At 41.7% G+C, this 26,340-nt stretch overlaps 1 protein-coding gene across 1 annotated transcript in view; it reads left to right on the forward strand.

Annotated features, from left to right (window-relative positions):
* The first annotated feature begins 3,649 nt into the window (after positions 1–3,649).
* The window catches only part of LOC308126127 (protein EFR3 homolog B), a 30,210-nt gene continuing 7,519 nt past the window's right edge, over positions 3,650–26,340 (forward strand). The window contains exons 1-9 of the mRNA XM_080490262.1: positions 3,650–3,780; positions 4,200–4,339; positions 15,488–15,564; positions 18,506–18,633; positions 19,124–19,274; positions 21,920–22,041; positions 22,368–22,517; positions 25,076–25,210; positions 26,154–26,232. Coding sequence (XP_080346388.1) covers positions 4,333–4,339; positions 15,488–15,564; positions 18,506–18,633; positions 19,124–19,274; positions 21,920–22,041; positions 22,368–22,517; positions 25,076–25,210; positions 26,154–26,232 — 849 coding nt within the window. The 5' untranslated portion in view covers positions 3,650–3,780; positions 4,200–4,332. The remainder of the gene's footprint in view (positions 3,781–4,199; positions 4,340–15,487; positions 15,565–18,505; positions 18,634–19,123; positions 19,275–21,919; positions 22,042–22,367; positions 22,518–25,075; positions 25,211–26,153; positions 26,233–26,340) is intronic.

A 26,340-nucleotide genomic window follows, 5' to 3' on the forward strand; every position in this document is an offset into this window, starting at 1 on the left:
TTGATTTTTGTGCTCGACTGTCCCTTAAACATCTTCATCAAGTCAACTTTCATACCCACTTCACACGGGATAGGGCGCCAGGAGGCCGGAGCCATATCCCATCAAAACAGCGTGAGGCATGGCGCAGTGAAAACATACAAACCCCACACGGAGAGGAACAAAATGTTTCTGCTGAGAGGCAACATTGCTGACCATTCTACCACTGTGGACTATGAAAGGCCACGGGGAGAGAGCAAGGAAGAAACAAATCTAGGAATCTCTAAAAGCAATAGACCTCAGAATTCTATTGGGTTTCAGCCGATGACTTCAGCAGGCTTGTGGGCCCAATGGTTGTAAGCTGGTTAAAGTTTTTCAGACTTGACTTGCTAATTGTGTCCAGGAAACACGCAAAGCCTCTAAGACTGATCTAATGAGTTCCCATCTGTCCACCCGTGACTGCGTGGCTCAGACCTCTCTTGCTAATTACTGTACATCTAAAAATAAGTGCCGTGACTAAGGCAATTAGTTCTATCATCAACAAACCTCTCTGACACTTCACCATGCAGTTTAAACAGGCACTTTTAAAAAGGCTCAACCAGACGTTACTCATACCAGCTGGAAGGAGTAAAGTCACCTTTTGAACCAAAACTTGATTAACACTGTCTCAGTTTTAGTTATTAAATAATATTTAATGTTTAACGTCTGCCTATTGTTGACATCCAGCGTGTAATGTTGTTTCGTGGCACTGACTGCCAGAGTATGTGTTAACTTGAGTCCATCTGAGTGAGGAGTTAGTCCGCAACGGATAAAATCCTTCAATCTATTTAGTGTTAAGGCTAATTGCTTTGGCTGTCCACTAATCAGCTGACTCCCATCCACGTGCCAAGCCAGAAAACAAAACTAACAACAAGGTGTACGTGCTTGCCAAATATCGCACGTATTGCAGGACACAGAGATCTATTTGTGTCTTTCTGTGTAACAAACATGCCGTGTCAGCACATGTGAGAGGTGTGACACTTTACTTGGATAGAGCTGGGGTTGGTTGGCTGTTGCACAAAAGTGAAGTTGTACACAGGTCAGTGACGGTGAGAGTGACACAAAAATACGTGGTAAAGTGGAATAATGACACTCAACCATTTCCCACAACAAAATAAAACCCCTGTTACTTCAAAAGCTTCTTTAAAAAAACTGAATAAAAATAATTAAATTTTATGACATATTTAAAATGAGTTCTCCCCGACAAGAAAGTTCAGAAACAATCACATGCAGCTCGGAGCATGTGGCCCCATGCCGATCCGGGACCTGCGGCCTGATCCACATTAGACCTCCATGGTAATCCATCAAGATGATTGAGCTATACCGTACGGCCCCTAAGTCAGCTAAATTATATTATCCGCCTCAGAATAGAGCTACAGACCAACAGTAGTCAGAGGTCGGAACAGATGAGCCCATGTCAGCAGAGGGGGACAAAAACACCGTCACAATAAGTACAATGAGAGTGACCTCAGAAGGTAATGATTTTGTGTGCTCAGTGAATCACTAATAAGGGTAAATGAAGGTCACATACAATATTGATGCAAACATGTTAAGATTATGTTCAACCTACTATGAGTTGCTTTCTAAGTGGATGATCGAGTCTTGGAAGGTTTAGAAAATAGATTCATTCTCACTCACTGCCTCCACCAACTGGTAGAACTGAAGACTTGGAGGATCGCACATGCTCCTGTGCACAAACTGTCTGCAGTCAACTTGTTTAAAACTTTTCATAGATTTAACTCGTTAAGTGAGGACAAAGCCTTGCACAGATGTGTAGAAAAGGTGAAGTTTAATTAATATTCAACAAAGTCACAAAACAACAATGAAGCACATTGCATAAGTGAATCTTGAAATTGAATCATTGAGCTCTTTTGCAAAGTGAAAGTAACCGTGTGGGTACTGATATGGAAACACTGGCATGGGCATTTAACCTGCTCCGAAGACGACATGAGAGGTTGAAAAACAGATCAGTGTATGCGGCAGTATTTTTTGGGAGGCAATATCAGCGGCATTCACTATGATTCAGCAAAATGAAAAGACTGCAATGCAATATTGCAGCAGTCTTCTATGTTTTCTCAAGTTGGAATCTTTCTACAATGAAAAAAGTGTCTCCCTTATTTTGTGCTGCACTGCATCTTTACTGTATGGTAGAAATACATTGTATACTATGAAGAAATACAATATACACTGTATACTGTATCGTATTTGTTTTTATAACAATGTCTCACTTATTCTCCACTTGCTGCTGTTTCAGTTTGTTGCACTCTGAATTGCCTTGTTGCTGAAATGACGACACAAAGTTGCCTTGTAGTTGTTGAACTTTTGCATTAACTTACGAAGGAAATGGTAAAGTCATAAAAAGTGCTCAGGCGGTGATGAGATATGAGCACAATAATGAACCTGAACATGGCAACAGATGTTGATCTCCTTTGAATTCAGAAATGGTGAGCCGTTAATGTCCCAAAATCTAATCGACTGGTCCTTGAAAAATCATCCTTGAAAATTTCATACAATTCGAGTGAGGTTTCTTTGTGAAAAGTTGGAAAAACATACATACAAACCAATAAATAAGTAAATACATGCATACAGACACATAACCTTCTTGGCCAACTTTGTTGGCGAAGGTAATGAATGAATGAATGATCGCTTTATTCTTGTCCCTTAGTGGCAAGATGCAAAGATTACTGTCCTAGGCGACTGTTTAATTTTATTATCATCATCATCATTATTATCATTATTATTATCATTATCATTATTATCATTATAATTAATAATGATAATAAAAAGAATGTTTTTCTGACGTGTTTTTCTATGAGTCACTGGACCGGCACCATTGGAAGCATGGACACAAAAAGAACATCAAAACATGCAGAACATTCGGGAATATGTTGCCATGTTGTTTGTTAACGATTTGCCTAAACCAATCTGAATAAATCCTAATAAAACCCTGTCCTCTGGAATTCTCTAGTTTTGGTCACAATTCTGCAGTACAAAACTTGAATTTCATGCATTCAGTTTACAGTACTGAGACATTTTCTCAAACAAAGCTTTTTACAAGCTATGTAGCCGAAATGGGTATCTTTTAGAAGACAACAGGACTTTATCTCAAAACAATGTGTTGTTTTTTTCCAGTATGTAGTTGAATACCTATAAAATACCTATAAGTCTTCTTTTATCAGATTTGGTGCAATATTTATGATTTACTAAAGCTGTGGAGATATTTATCATTATTTGTGTATAAAGTTTACTTTTTCATGTAAAACAAAGTGAACCATGCAGGTCCAAACATGCTGAGGGTGATGCACTGTGGCTGGAGGCTGTCACAACAGCTGGGAAGAAGGTGTTTCGGATTGACTAGTTTCCCTGCTAACTGGTGACTGACGTTCTCTAGCGTCGCTTGTTGCTGCTGGTAACAGCAGATGTGAAGAACGAGGCAGGAATCCGGAGCCGTCCCAGTGAACTCCGTTTAACCGTATTCACCTCAAAGTTTAAAGTGTCGTACCTTTTGTGAGTCTATCCTTGTTTAACGGACGTCTGTCAGATCGTGACAGTCACTCAGCTGCAGCTGCACGTGCAGTCACCGATGCGTCACTGAGGGGGTGGGGCTCTGACACATGTCACCAGTTAGCATGGAAACAAATTAATTCGAAACAAGGGCACACCAACGCTGGTCTCAACTTGTCTGGCGTTTCATCCATTAACCCGTCCCACATCAACAGCCCAGAAGCCCGACATTTCGAGGACTTTTATTGAGTTCAGTTCATGGTAAGCATGGTAGTCGCTGACTAAATAACATTCTCGCTACGAGAGAAGCCTCAGGTTAGTTGAAGCTAACGTTAGCACACTTACCTGCCACTACGAATGACTGTAAATACAGTTGTGTCTACTATTAATTATTGGCTTAACCTTGTTGGATGCTGTTGTTTGAACTCGTAATGTCAGAATCGTATCGAAATAGAGTGTGGCTGATGTAAACGTCCACGAGCTAGCAGTGCTAATGTCCAATTCATTAACTCTGTTGTGATTCATCGTTTCCGCCCAACCGGCGATTGATTAATTCTACGGTCTCTTTGGCACATTTATGGAAAGCAACAGCACTTTTTCCCTTCATTGGTTTCAACACACACAGTTGTCAAACTAATTTTTGATCGCTTTGGCTAATCTGGGATATTTAACTTCTGCAGGCCAAAGACAATCCGGCGGCTTTCCTGATTTCTCGAACCGCCGGTGGAGACTCTGTCCAGGGCTGAGGTGCCACCCATCGCCCTGTCTGTCTGAAGCTGGAGGAGGAACGCCTCCTTGTGACTAATATCCAACATGACAGGTGAGTTGAAAGCAAAACTGTGTTAAACCTGCTCCCCAACTACCCAGAGAAATCTTCCACTCCCTCTAAAATTTTAACAAAACTGACGACTAAGTGAAAAAAGTGACCTGCAAACATAGAAGATGCTGGGATTTCACAATAACAATATGCAAATACAACGACATGCTCGTAGGTTAAGATTATTATATGAGATGCGTGCACTTACTCTGAAATGATGCAGTTGACAGTTTTTCTGGTGGTGGTATCTGCTGACATCCATGTCCACATTCCTTCAAACTCAAGCCCACTGACTGAATGACTGTCGGTGCCCCTTGTTCGCTGCTTCCCTCCACCCTCCGTTCTCTGTCCTCTCCCTCCCTCTGTCCCAGGCCCAGAGAGGGACCCGGGGTGGATAGTATAGTGAGGTCCATTGTGTCAGTGAGATGTTTATTAATGAGTGAGATGCACACAGAGCTGCAGAGCTGCTACTGACGGACTAATCGCTAATCTCTTGGTTAATGCGGACAACCTGCCTCCTATGGGCTGACATGAATTTCAAAGACTCCTCGAAATAGAATCATACTGGATGGTGTTCACTGAAGACCGGTGGGGAATTTGGGATTTTGTCTTGATTACAAACTTCACATAGAAGATTTTCACTTTTTTTTTCCATCATCCACTGGCTCAACTTTGAAAAGTGTGTTTTCGTGTGGATGTGTACGATTATCGTGGAATCCTGAGATATTTTTATTTCAGAAACCAAGCAGTTTCAGTTGGACAACCGGTTTGTTTTTGTGCTATGTATGTTTTTGGCTCTGAATAGGAAGGGGATTCAGTCTATAAAAGCAGTAGTGTTTGCTTGAGTGTGAGCGTGCTTGTTGCTTGCCATGCCCTTGCCTGCGCCTGATGTCCCGGCCTCTCAGAGGTTGGCACTGGACTGCCGTACCCTTTTGGACCATCGCATTGGCAAGGGTAAGTGATAACACTGCCTCCTCTGTTCTCCCTCTGGGTGCTCTCTGTCTTTGCATCACACTGGGAGTTATTTTAGTGAAAAGATGTACCATGGCGCCATATCGTGTGATTGAAAATTGGTAAATCTGCCAATAGAGATTTCTGATCTGGGTTTTACTTGACATAAACTACCTTGTTATCTTACAAAGTTCCTTCCTTCCTGGAAAGTTGACTTTTATTATATCGTGTTGAAGATACTTCAGTGCATGAATGAGCCAATACCAAAAAGAACGCTGGGTGTGACTGGTATTGTGTAATTGAAGGTGATCATTTTCAGTATGAGCTGTTGAATTTTCTTCATGAGCTTTAATATGAGTTCAAATGTACCTTTATTGGCCAAGTGTTTAATATTTGCAACATTCTTTCTCCAATCTTAAAACTAACTACACACCTATAATAACAACATTAGTACCATTGCGGTTTGCTTCTTTGACATGATATACGATGACATGTATTGTGCACATAAAACTACTGCAAATTACAGCATATCCAATGTCAGACAAACATCACATGCACCCGAGAGATAATTCAATAATATGTTGAAAAAGGAATGTTTAACCTTTTCCAGATCTTCACAAAGCTCATTAGTAGACATTTCAGAATGTTTAATTTGAGATACTTCAAATATGAATGACATATAATAATAATTTTTTTTTATCTGTAAAGGTTAAATTGTACAATTTTGAGGTATTTTAATGAATGTCCAACAATGGGTTAATCTACCATCCATTGAAATTGGCAACTTTGTCTGTTATGAATCGATACATGCGCTCCACCATTGATGTGGATTATAAAGGCTGGCATGCAACAAGAAGGATGAAACTCTTTTGACTGTACATGCTGCCTAGGTGGAATGAAAAGCAGGCATCGTCTGCTTCTGTACGCACATGCAGCTTGAAGAAAAAAACCCCACGTCTGAATCAGTTTTTATAAGTGGCTCAACTGAAATCAATTTGCCTTCATCTTCAGTTCATTGATCAGTCCCGATGCAGCCCGCTGTCTTTTCCCTGTACAATCAGTGACAGATGAGCACTTCTTATAATTGAAAAAACAAGCTTTATAGCAAGTCTCATCTTTCTCACACTCTATTAAAATGGTTAATGGTTGTTATACACATTGTTAATGCAAAAAAAAGGTGCACTCAATTAGTCTTGGAAATAGGCTTTTGTTTTATTTGCCAGGTTTGAAGAATTGCTTGAGATATTCAGCACTGAGTAATATTGGGAGAAATTCTGAATGTATGAAGTGAATTATTTTTCAAGCTTTCACAGGAGCACAACAGCATCCTGAGTTTTCTGGTCCCACAGCGAATTTGCACATTAGAGACAATTATGATCAGACGTCTGTCTCTGCGTTTGACATTCTCGTGGCTTTGCGGGAAAGCAGATAAAAGCATGGGTTGATTTGAAAGTTGTGCTACTTTGGCGTGTTGATGATTTGCAAGTGAGAAGCTAGAAACGAAAGCCCTGTTCAGCGCAGTGTAGCATTCATGGATATTTGTTTCAGAATATGGAAAAGCGTGATCAGCTCTGTCTATTTTCCACAATACGTCTGGATAGATTAAAGTTGCACAATAGAAATTTCCATCAAATTTCTAATCTTTGAAGATTTAAAAAAAGTCACTTCGATCACAAACCAGAAAATGGAAGATTGTTTGGCTTAAAGTTGCACAATAGTGGAAGGAAAAACCAAATGCAAGTGAAGCAGGAGAGATGGGGAGATTAGCGATGGTGAGAAGGGAGAGTGATGCTCGTGTGGGGGGTGGGGGGGGTGGAAGGAGGGAGAGGAAGGAGGTTGCGTGGGAGGAAGGTCTTCTCCCTTTTCTCTCCCCATGGTGCACATTTCTCTCTTATTCTCTGTCATTGCCCCCTTTGTTTTCTTTTTTGCCCCCCTCTCCCCAACTGAGAGATTGATTAGAAGCGAGGTGGGTGTGTTTGTATGTGCGCCTGCATGTGAAAGCTGCACCGCCCCCTCTGAGAAGGAGCGCTGTTGCAGAAAAATGGGAAAATCCAAGGTCATCACGGCACGCTTTCTTCTCACAGTGACTTTCAGCCTCCTTTTGTGCTCTAGTGTGTAAATGCTTGTGTGTGCGTGTGTGTGTGTGTGTGTTTTTGCGTCACAAGAACTGACTGTGTGTCCGTGCATGCGAGCGTGCGTAAATCATAGCATCGAGCAAGGCTCTGCACCAATCACGGTGCACATTCATATGCGTTTTAGCTTCAAGCACACGTGCAGGCATTTATCCCAGAGTGAGCAGTGTCTGTGTGTGCGTGTGTGTGTGTGGGTGCTGGTGTGCATTTCCAGTGCCTCTAGACACGGCAGTGTGTCTGTAAGAGGAGCTGAAGCTGCAATAAGGAAATATAAGCGTCTGTAGTGAGAGACTCCCTCATCACGATCGATGTACGGTAAGGATAACAATCATTTTATCCTTGTGTGTCTGTGTGTGTGTTTTTAGGCTGTGTAAGCATGCGAGTAATGCAAGGCATGCAGCGTTCAGCCAGTTTTCCGACATTCTACAAGCACGCTTTTTTTTTTTTTTCATGGGTTTATGGCCATAGATTGCTTATGCCACTAGAGTGTAAAATCTCCTGAAAGTACGCTATGTTAACCCAGACCCCTTTTGTGGATATACTCTACTGCTCTGCACTTTTAGATTAGAAAAAGATTCTACTCTGAAGATGTTTATTTTCGGTAATGTACATTGATCTCTTTTAACTCTTTGTGCTTTTACTGGAGACTGTAATGGTGTTTTACTGGCTGTTACTAACTTGGGTGATGAACACCGGCTAACCGTATAGCACTTTGTTTTCTCTGATCACACTTGAATGATTTTCATCATGTGGTATTATTTATTGATGGTATGTTAAAACACTTGTTGTCTTTAAAACTGGAAATTTAGTAACTGCCGGTTCAAAATGAGAATACATTCCTCCCAGCATGTAAATACCTTTTGAATGTTATGATTTCCTGTACTTTAGGGGTTACTGGGTCATGTTGGAATATAACTTATTGATTAATGCTAATTAAAAATGTAGGTTGCTTTGCAGAGTATTGATGGGAAAAGACTTTGGTGTGTGTGCTCAAACTGAGCCCGCCTCTCCAGTGTGCACTGACTTCAGTGTATAGAAATGGAGCTCTGAGGCAGGAGTCTCTCATAGCCCAGTTTCAGTAGCTGTTTGACAGTGATTCATACCGTGATGGTTCGGTCTTGTGTCATGAGGATTTGTTGGCTCCTGGGTCTGGATATCAGCGTGTTGGTCATATAATACCATACATGCGTGTTTGAATTGGACTGTGCATGTACTTATTGGCTAAATACACAGTCACTTGATCGCATGTCGGATAATAGATTGTTGTGCTTGTATGCAGAGTGTTTGAATAGTTGCCGTTCTTTGCTTAAGATTAGCAGCAAAAAATTCCATTTCCTCCTCTGTGTCGTGATTTTAAATAATGCTGGCAGCTTCCTCCACGACGCTCACCACCTCTCCTCATCTGCTGCACAGCTTTCCCAATATCAGAACAGCTTATGTGCATATTAGCTGTTGCTTATTTGTATTTCTTTTTGTCTCTTTGCCTTGTTCTCGCTGCTGGTACGTCCTGCCGGATGCTCGATTTTTACCGCAGGAGTCCATCGCTTAAAGATGTTTGCTGATGTAAAAATAGCAGGGCATAGTCTCTCACCTCCTTCCCTCTTATGTAATGACACCCCTGAAGGGCATCATGCACTGTAACCATCATGAGCAGTGGTTCATATACATCATTGGACAGGTAGTTCTGGTTTGACGGTGACGAACGCTGCTGCAGCGTTCATCTGCCTCTGTGAGAGTGGCCTAACAAGCAAATAATTCCAACGACCCCACATGAAGGAGAAGTGTCAACGTTTACTCCTCTGTGTCACATTTTTTTCCCCCTCATAAATATACACACATGGGCATGTTATCTCCCCCCCCATTGGGTTTAATATTTTGGCCCTGCAGGGTGTCGCGACTATATTTACTCGTTTGTCCGCCATGTGACTTTGAACACAACAGAACAGCTTTGGCACAGCAGGTGCTGATATGACACTGCAACATGTGAAGGGCTGTGCTCGTCACAGACTGTTTTGTGTGCATTTGAGTATTTGTCCCAGTTGTTTTAGGAAGCCACACTAGAGGATTCTGTTATTGGGATATCTGGCAATCCTTCTGCCCGACTGCTCGTGTTTGCACAGGTTTTGCTCTATGGAGTTGCTGCAAAGTTCTGGTAACTGTTCGTGTTAGTAAGCGGGCTTTTTGCAAAACAATCAAAAATTTTCTTTTTCACATTTTAAGTGAAGCTTAATTTTAATTAATGTAGTTGTGAATATGATTGCCCCTGAACTGTTTTATTCATTCTTGCATCAAGTGTTGTTTTGCCAGCGTGAATAGAAGAAAATCAATTTTAAGGACACATTGGACCAATAACTTGATGTGTAAATAATGTAATGCATACCATTATGATGCACCAATATGTCTCCAATAGTCATGCGTTTGTGAGTGTGCAGTTAGTTGTTTACCCCCCCCCCCCCCCCCCCTTCTCTTTCCGAGTGTCACTCGCCCTAATGTGGAAATGTTAAGCTGACATCCAGGGGGAAATGGAGAGTGTAATCTGTTAATGTACTAGCCCATTGTTAGCAGGATAAAAATAGATTAGTGATTGGCTGGCTCCTTGCTTGTGCTGATTTTTGTGAAGATGGAGACCCCCACTCGCATAAACTCCTCCTGGACGAATGTGTTGCCGAACATCCAATCAGTGAAACGGGAGTTCCTCGGCTCAGTTGCACCGAGCTGCAGAGATGTTTATACCACAGACTCCAGTGAGTCATTGTTGCTCTGCATGCCCCTTTTAGTTTGTGCGCGACCATGGTATGTGGGTTTATCCTGGATGTGTGGTGATGTGGACGTCCAGCCACTAAATGTGTTGTCAGCATGCCATGCAGAGTGGGCGGATGTCGTGAGACCTCCTGCTATGCGTGCCTTTCATAGCTGCCATCCAGATCCCTGTCCACCCACCTTGTTGCGTTCTCCTCGCTTTTCCAAGACTAACCCATCATTATCAGAAACACAAAACAACTTGCCCTTTTTTCTCAACACAGCTCAGAAGGAACGCTTTGTTTTTGTTTTTTTTTCAGTCTAGATGGAGTAACTTCCAGCTGAGAATATGTCAATGTTTGAAGCGGTGGCAGGTGAATTTATAATATCCTATTGGTGTCGTGAACCAAATCAAGTTTGGTTTTGTTTTTTACATTTTCTGAATGTCTTTTTTTTTTTTTTTACTTTCTACTGACAAACTGTCTGAGTGTGCGATGCACTTTATCCAGGAGCTGTCCAAAAATATGTATTAAAAATAGAAAATAAATCCATAATAGAATTAGTGTAGAACTCAAAGCAGTTTAAAATGTTAATGTTTTCAGTTCATCGTGTGAGTTTGAAATAGTTTGTAAACCAGGGATCCAAACTCAATTTAGTTCAGAAGCAACATGCAGCCAAGTTTATTCTTCGATTTTCCGGATCGGTAAAGTTTTGGCATAATAACCTTTTATACAACAAGAATGTTCCTTTTCTTTGTGCGCAGCCGAAAAATTCTTCAGAAAAATAAGTTCTACAGGCCTTTTTTTTTTTTTTTTTAAACAATCCCTAAAATATTTGGTTGCAATTGAAAATACAATAATTGATGCTCCTTAATTATCAATAAGTTTTCATAACTGCATCACTGATTTTCAGTGTTACTTCAGCTAATCCTACTTAAACATTGTTAATTTTTCCCATTTTTAAAGATGGAAGGAAGATGGTTTGATGAATTTCCCTTACATGGCATTTCCCCACTTATTCAACAGTCTCCAAAGCACTTCACGTCATTAATCACTTTCATCCAGTCACACATACAATGACACAATCAATGGTGGCTCCATTCAGCCACTGGGAGCAATTTTGGTGTTCAGTGTCTTGCTCAAGGACACTTTGACATACGAACAGGGAAAGGTGGCAGATTGAAATGGCAGCCTCGTGATTGAAAGACAAACAGCTCTACCAATTCAGGTTTTGGCTCATGGGTCGTATGTTCGACACCCATGGTGTCACGCTTACTGAGCTGTTCAAATGTGTTGTGAGGGTGAAGAAAAGAGAGTCTAATGAAGTTTTCCCGGAAACATTCCCCACGTCCTCATTCTAATTTATGTCCTCCACTGTGGACTGAGAGGACAGGAGAGATTTGTGCTCGACAGAGAAGATGCAATAAGTAGTGCTAATCTGTGACTCACTCGGTGCATCTCAATCCACCTCCTTGATCACAGTTCCATCTGCCTCCTCCTTTTTCTCCCTCTCTCTGTCACTGTTTCTACGTCCTCTACCCTTTTTCTTTTTACACTGGGGACCTGCTGTATTTTCATTAATTCATTGGCGACTCCTACTCTCCGGCTGTGGGCCAGTGCTGTGAGGACAGGAGAGGGAGGCAGTGGAGGGCTGGTTGATGATGGCAGGAGGAAGAGAGGGAGGAGTGCAGAGGCCTCATTAGAGTTTGAAGTGATGGACGAAAAAGGAGAGGCACTATGAATAGGCACACTGCTCTCGGAGATAAACAGCGACCAAAGTCCTGCTGTGGAGTTCAAAAGGAGTTTTCCAGCGCAGACCGTCGCAGTGAAACAGAGAGGCCTTGAAGAAGCTCCCACGCTAAAGATGCTTTTTGCTCCTTTAAACGGCTTTTCAAGGACACCCCGCCTGCACTGGCTGTCTCCCGCCAAGTGCAGGTCACTGATTACATTTTTAAAGGGCAGTGACTCTAGAAGTTTGATCTTTGCACCTTTAGCTTGCAAAAGGTCATATAGCAAAATGTATCGGGCTTCTGTGTCCTATTCTATCAATACCATATCTCCTGTATCTGTCCTGCTCACGATCACTTGCATGTCACATCCTCCTTCCTCTCCTCCTCTGACCTGGCAGATCCACCCTCCACCAGCTGTGTGTCAGGAAAGAAATATTGATCAAGACTATCTCAGATTGCGGCAAGCATTTTAGGGAAATATGACTATATAAATTATAACCGCTACCCACCTCACTACAACCTCCACCAAACTCTATACAGCTGCCACCCATCATTCTATAACCACTGTGACACTCTCCAGCTATCAATACTAACAAAGTGAACCGAGTTTTTTTTAATTCACCAATGTGTAACTGTCCATATCACTCACCCTGACGAGCACAGAGCAGAGGGTTCATGAAACATGAAAAACACAACTCAGACGTCCATGTAACACTGCGACTCTCTCTGGTCTGTGGCAAAATGTTAGAGGAATGCAGGCAAAGGTCAGAGAAAGGTCGTTCACATTTGTGGCAAACTGTTGTGTTGTCCAACTCCTCGCCAATTATTAAAAAAAAACAAAACTCCAACGCATGTTTGCTAACTACTGTAGGGTTACCGTGTTTAGTTTGTTGTCACCAGCCACCTCTGGCTACTCCTGTGTGACGGCTTTGGTTTGCTGCCGTCACGCTCACACACGCTTTGTGTACGCTTGTTTCCTTATGCATGGTGGGCAGGCGCGCAGGAGGCGGCAAGCAGAAATGGGTGAAAACGTACCGGCTCAAAGAGGGCTGGCACCGGATCATTTCCACAATATACAATTTTCCCTCGATAAGACAGTTATCACCTATACTGATTCTATTGTGACCGTGATAATGGATATATTCTTTCCCCCGTGTACGACCAAACCATCTCTACCTGGTCTCTCTCTTTTTCCCACCAAACTGTCCGACAGAAGCTGTCAATCAAATGTACTCATTCTGAAGGGGTGGCATGGCTGGGTTGGTAGAGCGTTTGCTTCCCAATTGGAAGGTTGCAGGTTTGATTCCCATCTCCACCTGTCTACATGCTGATGTGTCCTTGGGCAAGACACTAAACCCCAAACTGCTCCCATTGGAGTGACAGTGCCTTGCATGGCTGCAGCCTTCATTGGTTTGTGAATGTGTGATTGAATGTGATGAATTATGTAAAGCGCTTTGAGGCTGCTCACGCAGCTGCAAAGCGCTATATAAGTGAATTTCTGCTCACTCTCGGTGGAAACCTAAATATTCTCAACTCTGCCACTTCCAAAAGAAGGCTGAACAGTCTTTTAGTCAGTGTCACTATCTCTAAACCGTACCTTCCACCTTCCCCTTCCATCACAGATCATGGTTAGTCGTCTTCATACAATTTAGAAGTGTTGCAACACATAAATATTTGATTTTGATGCTAATTTATCTTTGGGCTTCATCCATCAAAGTCATCTTTGCACAATATCGTCTCAGTCACATAAACACAAATGTATGTTATGGATAGGTGCTTGAAAACGTAGAGTTGAAGGGATTGGTCAGTAAATCAATAAGTCAATTGGCTTCTTCCTGTCCTTTCCCCATCTAATGTCAGGGGTGTGTTTAGCTAAATAAAAGATCACTTTCCTTTGGGGAAAAATATATTCATTTGCATATTCTTTGTAGTGCAGGCTTCTAAGGTGGTGATATGTTTTCCATTTTTTACTTAAAGGCAAATTTGACTGAAAACCTTCATGTAAATCATTCAGATGACTGAATGTCTCAAAGATCTGTGTGAAAATGTGCAGTTGTCTCTTATCAGTCAAAGCATATGAAGTCAGATTTAGTATTTATTTTTTTGGGGGGGGGGGGGGGGTCGTGCTTGTTGACAGCTGGTTTGTCTCTGGAGGAGTGTCTCTAAATCTGAGCAGTGTTGATCACAAGACACCAAAGACTGGCAGGCTGCCTTGGTTAGAAACTTATACATTTGGTATTGGATTAAAAAGCAGAAACACTTTTTTTTAGTGTCCTCTAAGTTTGGTCATGCTGCACTGTTGGATAGTATAACAATTTTGGCATTTGCACTCCCCTGTCCCAGCAGCTTGGTTGTACAGTCTGTGAAAAAGCAGCTCGGATAATAATGCACCATTTTTCTCCATTGAGAAAATACAAAGAATGGAATCTGGGAGGAAGGAAAGCTGTTTATGTGCAGATTATTTAACTTGTATTTCTTCTACATAGCATATTGTCTCACTGCGTTTGAAGTGTCTTGACTTAGCGGTGCTGCTACTGACGTAACGACCTACTTTTTACATTAGCTTTTGGGAGTCTGACTCTTACATGGTAAGCTTTCATGAAACCAGGAACAAACAGAGCTGCACAAGAGGTTACAGCAGTACTTTTTTTTGGGGGGGGGGGGATGGTTATTTATCTTGATGTTTTCTTCTTATGACTCATCACTGCTGAATTCCCTTCGCCAATCAGATTTGAGTCTGTCTCCGGCTGCCTGCTTTCCCCTCAGTGCAAAGCAGAGAAATCACTCTTCATACTGTGTGTCGACTCGGAGTGCAATTTGCCTCTGAGCTCTTCTGTTGGCTGTCATCAGAGTGGCGTTGTTGTGACTGTCATGTGATCACATTCCGCCCAAATCTTGCTCTTCAAAAATGTGCTGACATGAAAATGACTTGGCCCAAGCATGCGTTTGAAAATATTTTATAGCGGTTCAGGGACACTGCTGTATAACAACTGAGCGTGCCATCGACAAATAGTAATTGCACCTTATGGCTTTAATGTCAGTATTGACATTGGTGGATATTTGACATTTTAGTTTTTTATTTATATGTTTTTTTTAATCTTGATAATGTAAACGTAATATGTTGAGCTCCAGCTCTGTCTGAAATCTTTCATATAAGGAAGAGTGGGAAAACTGGGGAATCTGTTCCTAGTCTGTCACAGGCTAAATCTAAGTTTCACTCTATTAATGATGTATATGTTGAGGTTTAACTTTGTTCCTCCCAGATCATGTATTGGGTTTGAATCGCAGTTCCAATCATGATTGTTTTTATTATAAATTTTCCTTATGGGTTAAGGGGGTGTTTATTCTCTGCCATGACTTTTCTTAAAACATTTGTCGCTGTATGCAGCCTTATTGAAAGTCCTCCAATGTCCTGCCTGACCTCTGACGTTAGAAGCTGTATTGAGACGCGTTTTGTTGTTTTTGTTTTATTTGCAGAATCTAATACAGGACTCACAAGATGCTGCAACAGAAAAAAGGATGAGGGAGGACGACCTCTCTTGTTTTGTCTGCCATGCTATACGATCCTAATTACCGTCTTATTTTTCCCTCTTTCCTCAGGGGTTTGTGGTTGTTGCGGGGCGCTCAGGCCTCGGTACAAGAGACTTGTAGACAACATCTTCCCGGAAGATCCAGAGGTGAGTGGATTGTCAATTTTGGTGCATTAGTAATGCCTTGTCATGCAGGATTTCATGTCGGAGAGCGATGCACAATTTTCCTTTTTACTGCATTCTTTCATATATAAACATACTGAGCTTGCTCACGGATGGTTTTGCCTAGTGTGAATTTCACCTAAAGCACTGACTCTCTTCCATAATGTGCAATAAATGACTCGTAAAGAGAATTCATTTGGGTGGAGATAAAGAGGAGGACTTTTTTTATTTTAAATTTGTTTGAAAGAAGAAACCTTCCATTAGTGTTTTCATATTTCTACAGTAACCAAATTTACCCTTCAGATAGGCTGCCAAATCTGCAATACAGGGACATGCTGATCCAGGCACATTTCTTAACCTGGTGTGTGTGTGTGTGCATGTGTTCGCGTTTACCTGCACATTGCGCTCAGAGAAATGGTTTCTAAGTTTGGCTTTGAGCTGCCGTGACCAAGTCTTTAACTAATGGCCCCAGAGGAGCTCTGGAATAACTGAGCTCTCTGATAACATTGACTGAAAATTGTGTCACACTGTGTGAGCATGGGGGCGTCTGTACGCGTTTACTCTATTTCTTCTAAATAACTGGTGGGAAGATGGAGAAATATGGGTTTCTTTTTCTGCCCGTGTCTCCGGGACACAGAATATTTTCACAGGAGAGAATAGTGGTTTGAATATTCTGGCTGATCGATAATGCATTTGAGCCACAGTTTGTTTCTTACAACCCCCCCTCATTGGAACAGTAGGAATTTCTTCTTGTGAGGATGTAATTCAAATGTCTGACTGAGACTGTTGAGGTGTGTTAATTAGATGCAGGAATTAGCTGGAATACACTGCAGCTAATCTAAAAACCAGAGGTGAGAGTAGCTGGTAATTTAATATGGTTTCTAAAAATGAATCCTCTCCCATTACAATTTAAAGCAGATGAAGTTGTTCATAGAAAACTAGAAATAAACTTAAACAAGGTGTTAGATTGTGTTTTTTTTTTCTTCTCTTCTGTGTATGCTGTTATCTTCATTATTGGGGCATTTTCATGTGTCCTTATTGGAAAAGTTCTGGTTAGAATTGAGTAAATCTGAATCCAGGGCCCGGTTGTTCGAAACTCTGTTATTTTAACCACTGGTTCAACCCGGTTAGCTAACCCACCGTTAAATATGCGTTGTTCAAAGCATGGTTAGTCATGCCGTCAGCTCACGGCACCGTCAAAATTAACGGTGTGTTTAATGTCATTGGTTAGCACCAATATATCTCACGATTCCCCAATTTCTTTCCATGAGGTATTGCAAAAAAATGGCTAACCAAACAACGTCTTCCACTCTGAGGAAAAAGAGAAGCACAAATGTATTTATTTATTTGATTGCTGTACATTAGAGAAAGAAATAACAAAAACAAAACACACACAAATGCAAAACAAATCATAACAAAAGTACTTCTCCTGCCTTCTCTAAACATTATCTTCCCGTGTTAAACTTAAAATTATTTAATAAATTATTAAATCAATTAATAAATGAATTTTAAGTATTAAGTTAACTAAAATGTAGTGGAAAAATAAAGTCTGAAGAATGTTATTTTTTGGGGTCTGCATTCATTAGAATAATCCCCAATGTCAAAGCCAAGTCCACGATACACCCTGTCCTTCCTTTGTTGAACTGGCATCATAAACGCAGTGTTAGCAGTGAATGCCATGGTGAGAGTTAACCACACTGTTAAAATTTTAGCGGCGGTCCGTAGGTGCGTTAACTTTAACATCAAGATGAGACCCAGTTAAAGTTAACCGAGTTTTGAACAACAAGATAAGAGTGCTGTTAAAGTTAACGGTTGCTTAAATGTATTTAACAGCTGGCTAAAAGATAACCGAGTTTTGAACAACTGGGCACTGGTGTTTTCCATTTTGACTCAGTGTCACGCTGCTCTGAGTTACTGAGGCTCCAAAATAGAATAAAGTCAGAGTTATGTATTTGGTGAACTGTTCTTTTGCTGCAATAATAGGGGGAACATTTATCATTATTTTTTTTTATGTCATTTGTTTCAGGCTCTCAGAAAATGCAGCCAAATTGACCTGGCGACATGTTCACTTTTTTAAACACATTTTCCACATTGTGGTGTGCAGGGTTTTTTCCATAAATTATGAATGAGACACTGCCCATGCATCACACATAGTATGTCATACTTGGAGTGTAGAACTAATTAAATCAGTCTGTATGTTCCCATTATGGCCTTACAGCATTACCAAACACTTGAGATTGTACCGAGGGCCGACCTCCCCGTGTCTTATATAACCGTTCTGCCCATGTGTCTGTGACTGAGCGACACACCGAACCCAAAGTACTTCCTATGGGGGCTTGAGCACCTTGGATGGCAGTCGTCACCATTGGTGTATGATATATCGGTGTGTGTGAACGGGAGAATGTGATCAACAACATAAAGTGCTTCAGGACTACTGAAGCAGTGGCAAAAGTGTTATGCAAGTGAAATCCATTTGTGTGAGCACAGCTTAATTGACCGCTTCTCTCTCTGAGTAAATGGCTTCTGCGTGGACTGGATACTGTTTTTAGCCCCTCTCCTGACGAAACAGGAGGTCTGAGAAATAGGTTAAGGGGGAAAGTAGGAGGTGATCTAGTTTTTATTTTTACATTTTGGGGTTGGCAAGACATGCAAACATCAGTACTAATAATTGGATTATCTCAATATGAATAGGAGATTAATCTTTTAACCGAACTGCAACTTGCCTTTAATGAATCATGGAGACATTCTCAGTATTGTAGCCAAGATGCACTACTTATGTCAGTAAACATGCAAACCTCAAATGTGTGCCCCGGAACCTCTAAGGTTTTTTTTTTGGGGGTCAAACTGCTCATTTGGTAATATTCATGTGATTGACACCCACATTTCTTGTTTTCCTCCTGTGTGTTGCTGTCTGTCACCTACCTAGGATGGACTGGTCAAGGCCAACATGGAGAAGCTGACATTCTACGCCCTGTCGGCTCCAGAGAAGCTGGACCGTATCGGAGGCTACCTGTCTGAGAGACTGTCGAGGGATGTTGCACGGCATAGATATGGGTGAGCTGCAACCATCACCATTCAGAAGTAGAACTGTCTGGAAATGTCGGGTTGTTTCGGGTGTGACACTTGCCGCATGTATATTTTGGATATTTTAATTTCGCTGTGCATCAGCTTGACTGAATTCAACACAATTAAAGCACTGGAAAAAAAGAGTCTGTGCTCTATTAAATGTCAAGGAAAGTGTTACCTTGATGATTTATTAGAAAGAAATGCACTGATGTTTGCTCAAGAAAACAAACCATTCATTGCATTTAACTCCAGTATGAATAATTAGATGAACACAATGTTGTCCCTTTATTATAAACTGCTTGACTAATTTGGGGTAAAGCATCTTTACAGTTCACACTAATGCAGACAGTCGGTACAGATAACTTTCAAAATTGGCACAAGCTAATATATCATTTCGTCAAATGGAATCCTCACAGTTTTAATTTCCAGATTCACATCAAGGTTAATTATGCGTCTCTGTCTCTCCTTTCCAATTCAGGTATGTGTGTATAGCTATGGAGGCCCTGGACCAGCTTCTGATGGCCTGTCACTGCCAGACTATCAACCTGTTTGTGGAGAGCTTTTTAAAGATGGTGCGAAAGCTGCTGGAATCGGACAAACCCAGCCTGCAGATCCTAGGAACTAACTCGGTGAGTATTTGTTTTTATGTGGATGTGAAAAAATCTTTTTTTAAATCTGAAAAGTTATATTACATACATGGTTTCTTTTTCTCTATATTGTTTAGCTGTGAATTGTTGCGTGAAAGAACTATTTAAGCATTTTAAAATAAGCACTGTAAAAAGTAACTACAAACTGGGGTTATCGTAAAAGGAAGGTATAACCAAACAAGAACAACCAAAACAAACAGATTGATCCGTCTTCACAATGTGCTGCTGTCATAGTTAAACAACCTGTTTTGCACTGTGAGGACAATTCAATAGAGGTTGGTGAAGTGAGCGTGTGACCAGAAGGTCAATGGTTCAAATCTCAGTGGCGAAGGATTACAACCGTGGCTCCCTCTGTGACCCATAAGCCCCAACTGCTCTGCATGCGCTGCACTGCAGTAACCCAAAGCACAAGCTTCCAATATGTGTAAATATTCTACCAATATAAAGGAAGGATTTAATACATATTGTTGTGAATATAAGAGGATTTTTCCTTGGATTTGGGTCTGAAAAAGTGGTGTCGTCTTCTCCTCATTGTGTAACATTAAGCTCCTCCAGCACGGCAGACTCGGAAACAAGAGCAACATGTGGTGTGATCTGCGGACACTTGACTGATGCCTGGATCTCGCCCATGTGACGGAGTTGGAAAGATTATCAAATCAGAAGTTGACAGGCTACATTTACTTTCCAGACGGCACAAAGTAAAAGACGTTAACCTTGAGAGAAATACTGTGTTTGTGTTTCCGAAAGATCAGAGCCCAGCAATAAAGCTGTGGGCGAGGGTGATGAATATCTTCTGATGTGGAGAGCAGCTCTCAGCATTGGCTGGCAGGTTAGCAGAGGGCACATAAAGAGAAATCAGATTAGCAGCAGACTCTTCACGCAGAGCGCTACAGTCTTCTATAGAGACCGATAAGACATGCCAGCATCTGACTCATGAGCTTACTTTGGCCAGTCTCTCACTTCTGAATGTGTGTTGAGCACAAACAAAAACTGAAGCTGAATAATTGAATAATATGATCATTGAAATCTGCATTTAGAGTACTCCCTTATTTTTCAGTCCTTCATTCCGTACATGCAGCGGAGGCCAAACTTAATCTTAAAACCAACAACAATATAACCTCGGCGGGCTACTAAAAGACCAATTGTATGCGTTTTCAAGCATGCTATTTAACAATAAATATTTACTACTTCTCACAATGCCACAAGTTTTGGATAAAGAATTGATGACCGCAGTCTTTAACTTCCTCTGAACCTTTTAGTTTCTCCACTGGCAAAGTGATTGTCACAGTGACACCCTAAGTACAAACTGTGAACTACATTATATTGATCTGTAAATCACTTTTCACACTGAATTAAGCCCATTTCTTTGAGACACGAGTCAGTCTGTCCAACCAGGTTCAATCACCTGCTTCCCATGCCAATTAAACACTTTCACACTCACCCCACATCCAATAAATGCAGATAAAATTAGCAGGTGCAGTGTTAATGGAGGTTAGGAACCTACTATCCACAGGTTATTGTTGTAGCTCCTGACGGCAGCAGCTTCCTGCTGCTCCCCGTGTGCGTAGTGATGGGTTACTTCCAGAGAAATTGGTTTCAACCAGTCAAGGATTAAATCTAACTGTGAACTCGTCCCGAGAACTTTCTTCCTTGTCTGAGTCATTTCACAATCTGACTCTACACACAGAGTGTTAAACTCTTTAATCCTCTTATTTCTTCTCATCAGGACTTACCCTTGATAAGGTTTTCTTGAATTGTCTTGCACACTCACTTCTGCCTCCTTCCTGTTACTTTACCTATTTGCTCTGTGATGAAGGAGAACTGAGGCCTGCGTATGACTCCTGTGGGAGCCTTTGGTCTCATCAAACCTCTTTATAGCCTCTGCTCTCCATCACCAGCAGTTTTTGAGAGTATTCCTAAAGCTTTCAATCAGATATAGAGACGAGTTCAGCAGACTCAGGGTTGATGCATTAATACAGCGAAGCTGCTCAGAGTTACTGGTAGTGATGTTGGACAGCCTCCAGTTATCAACTGTGGCATTAAATAGCTGCTGCTGCTGCTGCATTTGACAGCTTCACCGAAGCTGTAACACACTTGATTCATTTATTTGCTCAGTGGTACTTCATTTAATTTCTTAATCACCACAAGCAGTAATTTTACACTTGGAGGCGGGGCGGGGGGGCTGGCTTTCTTTTGATTATTTTTCAACATAAACGTACATTTTTGTTGTACGGGTTCATCGCACCCTTTTAATTTGCACTGGACTTTGTTTGCGGCGAGCATATGTGCTTCCCCGACTCCTGCTGGTCCAATTTCTGCTTCAGGTAGTGTAACGATGATGCTGGGTTAATTGGAGAGTGGCGTGAAGCTGAATGTCAGCCAGTTAGCATGTGACATTTTCAGGCTCAGTGGGCGACCCCCCCCCCCCCCCCCCCCCCCCCCGGTGGTGCAACCTGACTTTAACTTTGAAAGTAGAGTCATTTCATAAAGGTCTGTTTAATCTGAAGAAATCAAACTTTTAATAAGGTTGGGCCTTTGAGGAACAGGCTGATTACCCCAAATCCCCTGAGCTGAGGAGTTTCTGTTTGACAAGAATATGAATTTATCTCTCATCTTCTGTCTTCCAGTTTGTAAAGTTTGCCAACATAGAGGAGGATACACCGTCCTACCATCGCAGTTATGATTTCTTTGTGTCACGCTTCAGTGAAATGTGCCATTCAAGCTACGAGGACCCAGACATCCGCACAAAGTGAGTGGACAGATGCTTGATTGCACTGCAGGCAGAATTACAGGAAAGCTGCTGATTTTAGATGGTTTAGAGAACCGGTTGTTTTTGTTTTTGTATTCCACTTGAACGTTATATAATCTTTCAAATCCCTTTTAAAAATATCTTGTCATCTTAAGGCTTTTTATAATCTGCTGTGCTGAAAATAGAAGTTACATCTTTGAAATGCAGCCTTGATGATGTGAAAAAGATGAAGATGAGACCTTTAAAAGCTAGATTAAAAATATAACTTTCTAAATATAGTCATTTGCATGTGATGCGTGTCTGTGTGTTTTGATTTTTCCATCCAGAATCCGCATGGCGGGTATTAAAGGTCTGCAAGGTGTCGTCAGGAAGACTGTCAATGATGAGCTGCAGGCTAATATCTGGGACCCTCAGCACATGGACAAAATTGTCCCCTCGCTACTTTTCAACCTGCAGAGTGGAGAGCGTACAGAGAGGTGAGCGCTGCCATGAACAATCAGAACTGTATCCGGTTACAAATTTAGTAGAGCATACTGGATTTTTGATGAAAGAAATTGAGTTGGGGTGACGTCCTGTTCGTTTTCAGTTGTGGCATTATTTCCGTTTTTGAGCAGTGTGCTTTGATTTCTCAGCTTTGCTGGGTGAGAACTCCCTCCCACATGTGAGATTTTATCATTTTTATTGACGTTTGATCAGATTTAGAGCCACAATTTTGTTAAAGAAGATCTGAATTTTGATTGATTTCCTTCCACATGTGGCATGTCTGCCATATGCTGCATAGAAATCCGTGTTTTCTCCGCAAAGCCTTTTTCAAATATTGTTTGGTGATCCTTCCTTTTATTCTCAAATTGCAATAATTTGAGCAGTGACCTCCAAACTCCTATCTGGGGGTTGATTTGAAAAGACAAGTCTTAAAGGCAGGTAGATAGTTCTTCAAACTTTCTCAGTTCCTCACTATGACAAACATTGCAAATTTAATTTATCCTCCTATTTCTTGTGATTTCAAAAAAAAAAAAATGGATGTACCTTTTGTATATCTTCACTGTGTTGAAAGTTGACAGTTTCAATCACTATTATTAGAAAATATTTGCAAAGAAATGGAACAACTCATCTGATTCAGAGCAGAAACAGTTGCTTATCAAGACAATCAAATATACTGCTTCATAGCAATTGCATCGCTGCAGGTTGTTTTTCCATCTGCCCCCTCTTGAATAAATAAAGTGCTCCCTCCTGCTTTAGATCTTTGCTCGGATTAAAGATGGATTATATCTGAAATAAAATATATCATTTGCGGTGTCTTAAAAACTCATGCAAATGTTTGTGCGAAATTGTTCAGTGTTGACCTTCTGTTTCTGGATCACGCGGTGCAGATTCCCCTTATGTTGTTGCCCACTCGTGCCACTTGTCCTGGCATTTGCACCCACCACAACTGTCACGCATCATCGTCGTCATCCCTGGGCGAACCTGCTGACAGCTCTGTCCGACATATGGGAGTCCAACACAAGCTGCATTCAAAAGCAAAGTAACCAGGAGAAAAGCAAGGAGCAAAACAAAAGTGGGTGCATGAGCAAAAATAGCGCAATGGGGTGGAGAATAAATGCTCGCAAACACGGAGAATGCCAGTATGCGAGAGTCTGCAGAGTCTGGAGCCTCCCTCTCCTGGCACTTTTCCACATTCTGAGATTCATTTTGACGTCAATGCTGAGATCTGAAGGTTATGGGAGCAAAAAAGGGGCGGGGGGGGGAACATCGACAGATTGGCTGGAGGACAGATAATAGAAATTAGAGCATCAGAAATGGAGACGTTATTGAAGGAGAGTGTCGGAGGCAGGCTGGTATAATCCAAGAGGGAGGTTCAATTTCCCTCTCTGCTTCTCCGCTGTGCACGTTATGAGGCCTGCCCCTGCTGTGCATGCTCATTTCCTCCTCACGCTGAGTGTAGCTCGTCATTACCCTCAGCAGTGAGTGCAGACTCTTAATTACCTGAACGATGAATTCCCATGCACAGGTACCAATTCATTTAAACTCCAACTTCAGTCGACTTTGTGACGGTTCTTCCCAACACCTATAGAAGGTTTACCTCTCAAAACAACTAAGGTGTGTTATAGAAAAAGAATTGATGTGGTTGTTTTGACATCATGTGGGTGCCTTCCAAATGTTTCCTCCACAAAATAATCTTCAGTCTTAACATTTACAGAGACTCGGAGAAGCCTTTGAGGTGGCAAATGAATGTAGATTTAAGATTAGATGACAGCAGCCAAATGGAAAATCAAATGCTCCAAAAAAAAAGGCATCTGCGAAGATGATTTAAATAAAAAAAAAAAAAATTAAAAAAAGCCTTTCAAAAAGAATCCTGACTTTCTTCTGTGTAGAAATTATCATATGATTCAGCATTTGACTTCTAAGTTACCCCCAAAGTTTGTCAAATCAAGGTTTTTAAAAATTTTTTTTAAATTGGCTAAATTTGAAGAGCCGTGGAGAAGCCCAAATTCACATTTAGTCCCCAGCAGCAGCAGCAGATGAAAGAGTTAGCCTGTTAATAAATAATGCCACCATTGCTGGACTACCTGAGGCAAGTCATGACCAAGATAGAGTTATGGCGGATGTCGTTAAGTATGCATGAGAACAAAGAAAGACTGGACCCAGTGTGCACTCGCTCATCTACCAACACACGTACGGATTTGACAGACATGCCCCCTCGCGAGCAGAACAGATACACAATGCTTACATGTGTACACACCCAGCAGTCGAAGCCGTCATTTAATTTTTTACTGCGGATGAATTTCAGAGTCTCCTCAGGAACGAATGCTGCAATGATACAGCAAACCACTGAATGCTTTTGTAGGACAAACAGAGTCGTCGTAGAACTGTTGGGTGGTGTTGAATCAAGGTGATTTCAATCCTTTGCCTCATCTCTCTGTTTTCTCCCTCGCTCTTTCTGTCTGCACCCTCCCCAATTTGTCTCTCCTCTCCTCTCCTCGCCACTCGCTCCTCTCGTGTCTATTCTTTCCTCACCTGCATTTCTCCCGACCAGCCGCTCTCCCTCTCCGCTCCAGGCGTCGGAGAAGGAGAAGGAAAGCCCGGTGGAGCTGACGGAGCGCTGCTTCAGGGAGCTGCTGGGACGAGCCGCCTATGGCAACATCAAGAACGCCGTCACACCCGTGCTGATGTGAGACAACCCTGCACACTCCTTTATTCACAAAATCTGTTGCCCGTGTTTTGAAGTGTTTACTGACGCTGTTGTTTGTTTTTGGACATGCGACTTGATGAACGAGCTTGTTTGCATCATTTCTTGCTTTCACACTGAATAGTCCACAGGGGCATGACAAGGTCAATGCAAGGTTATGTAGTTATTACTCTAATTAATCTGAATTTTGTATGGCTGTTAGGGACATCTATAGAGGTTGTTTTTCTGTCTTGGGAGAGACACTTCTCTCATGGTTATGTTTTGAATCCTTTAGTAACCAAACGTGGTTCTCATCGAGGTTTCTTTTCCATCGTTTTGCCTCTTTAATCTCTCCCCGTTTGAATCGGTTCAGTCTTTCTGATCCTCGAGGAATATCCAGTGTCCAGACCTTTCCTTGTCCAGCATGTGGATTTGTTTGACCGCTATAGCCCTTATATGTATTTCTTGATTTTCTTACTCCCCTCCTACAGTTTTCTTATCTTAAATTACACAATGTACTTTCAGAGTGTCTGTGTTCTCCGTGAGGTCAACCCTTATTGGAACTTCACAGGCTCTCCTTTGTATCTGTCTCATGCTTTAGTACTTCACACTCTTCCTGCCCTGACATCTTTAACTGCGTAGTGAGTGCTGGACTCTGCACCAGCTGTTCAGTCAAATTCGCCTCGATCATGTCTGGATCCTGGACACAGATTTGTTTTGCCTCTTCGACTTCAGATTATACTAAAGCTCTGAAGCAATTAGTCATTCTGAACTGTAAACGCAGGAAAGCATCATAATACATGTTTAGTTTTGGAATCCCCGCCCATCATCTTGAAAATGTCTCTAACCTCTAGAGACTGAAAAGGTACTTACTGTATCTCGTTTTTCTTAATCAGTCCTATTTAATAGCTTCCTCTCCGTCTTCTCTGTCCGTCTCGTCCCTCAGGCACTTGGATAACCACTCTCTATGGGAGGGCAAGACTTTTGCAGTGCGTTGCTTCAAAATCATCATGTACTCCATCCAGGTGAGCAGTCCAGTGCCTCCATGTTGCCCCTCCACCTTTTGCTTGTCCGACTTTCTGCTGACATTCAAACAAAGCGGCAACACAATCTGTGTGGTTGTACATCGCCGT

This window comes from Lipophrys pholis (assembly GCF_963383615.2).
Source record: "Lipophrys pholis genome assembly, chromosome: 21".
NCBI classification, from domain to species: domain Eukaryota; kingdom Metazoa; phylum Chordata; class Actinopteri; order Blenniiformes; family Blenniidae; genus Lipophrys; species Lipophrys pholis.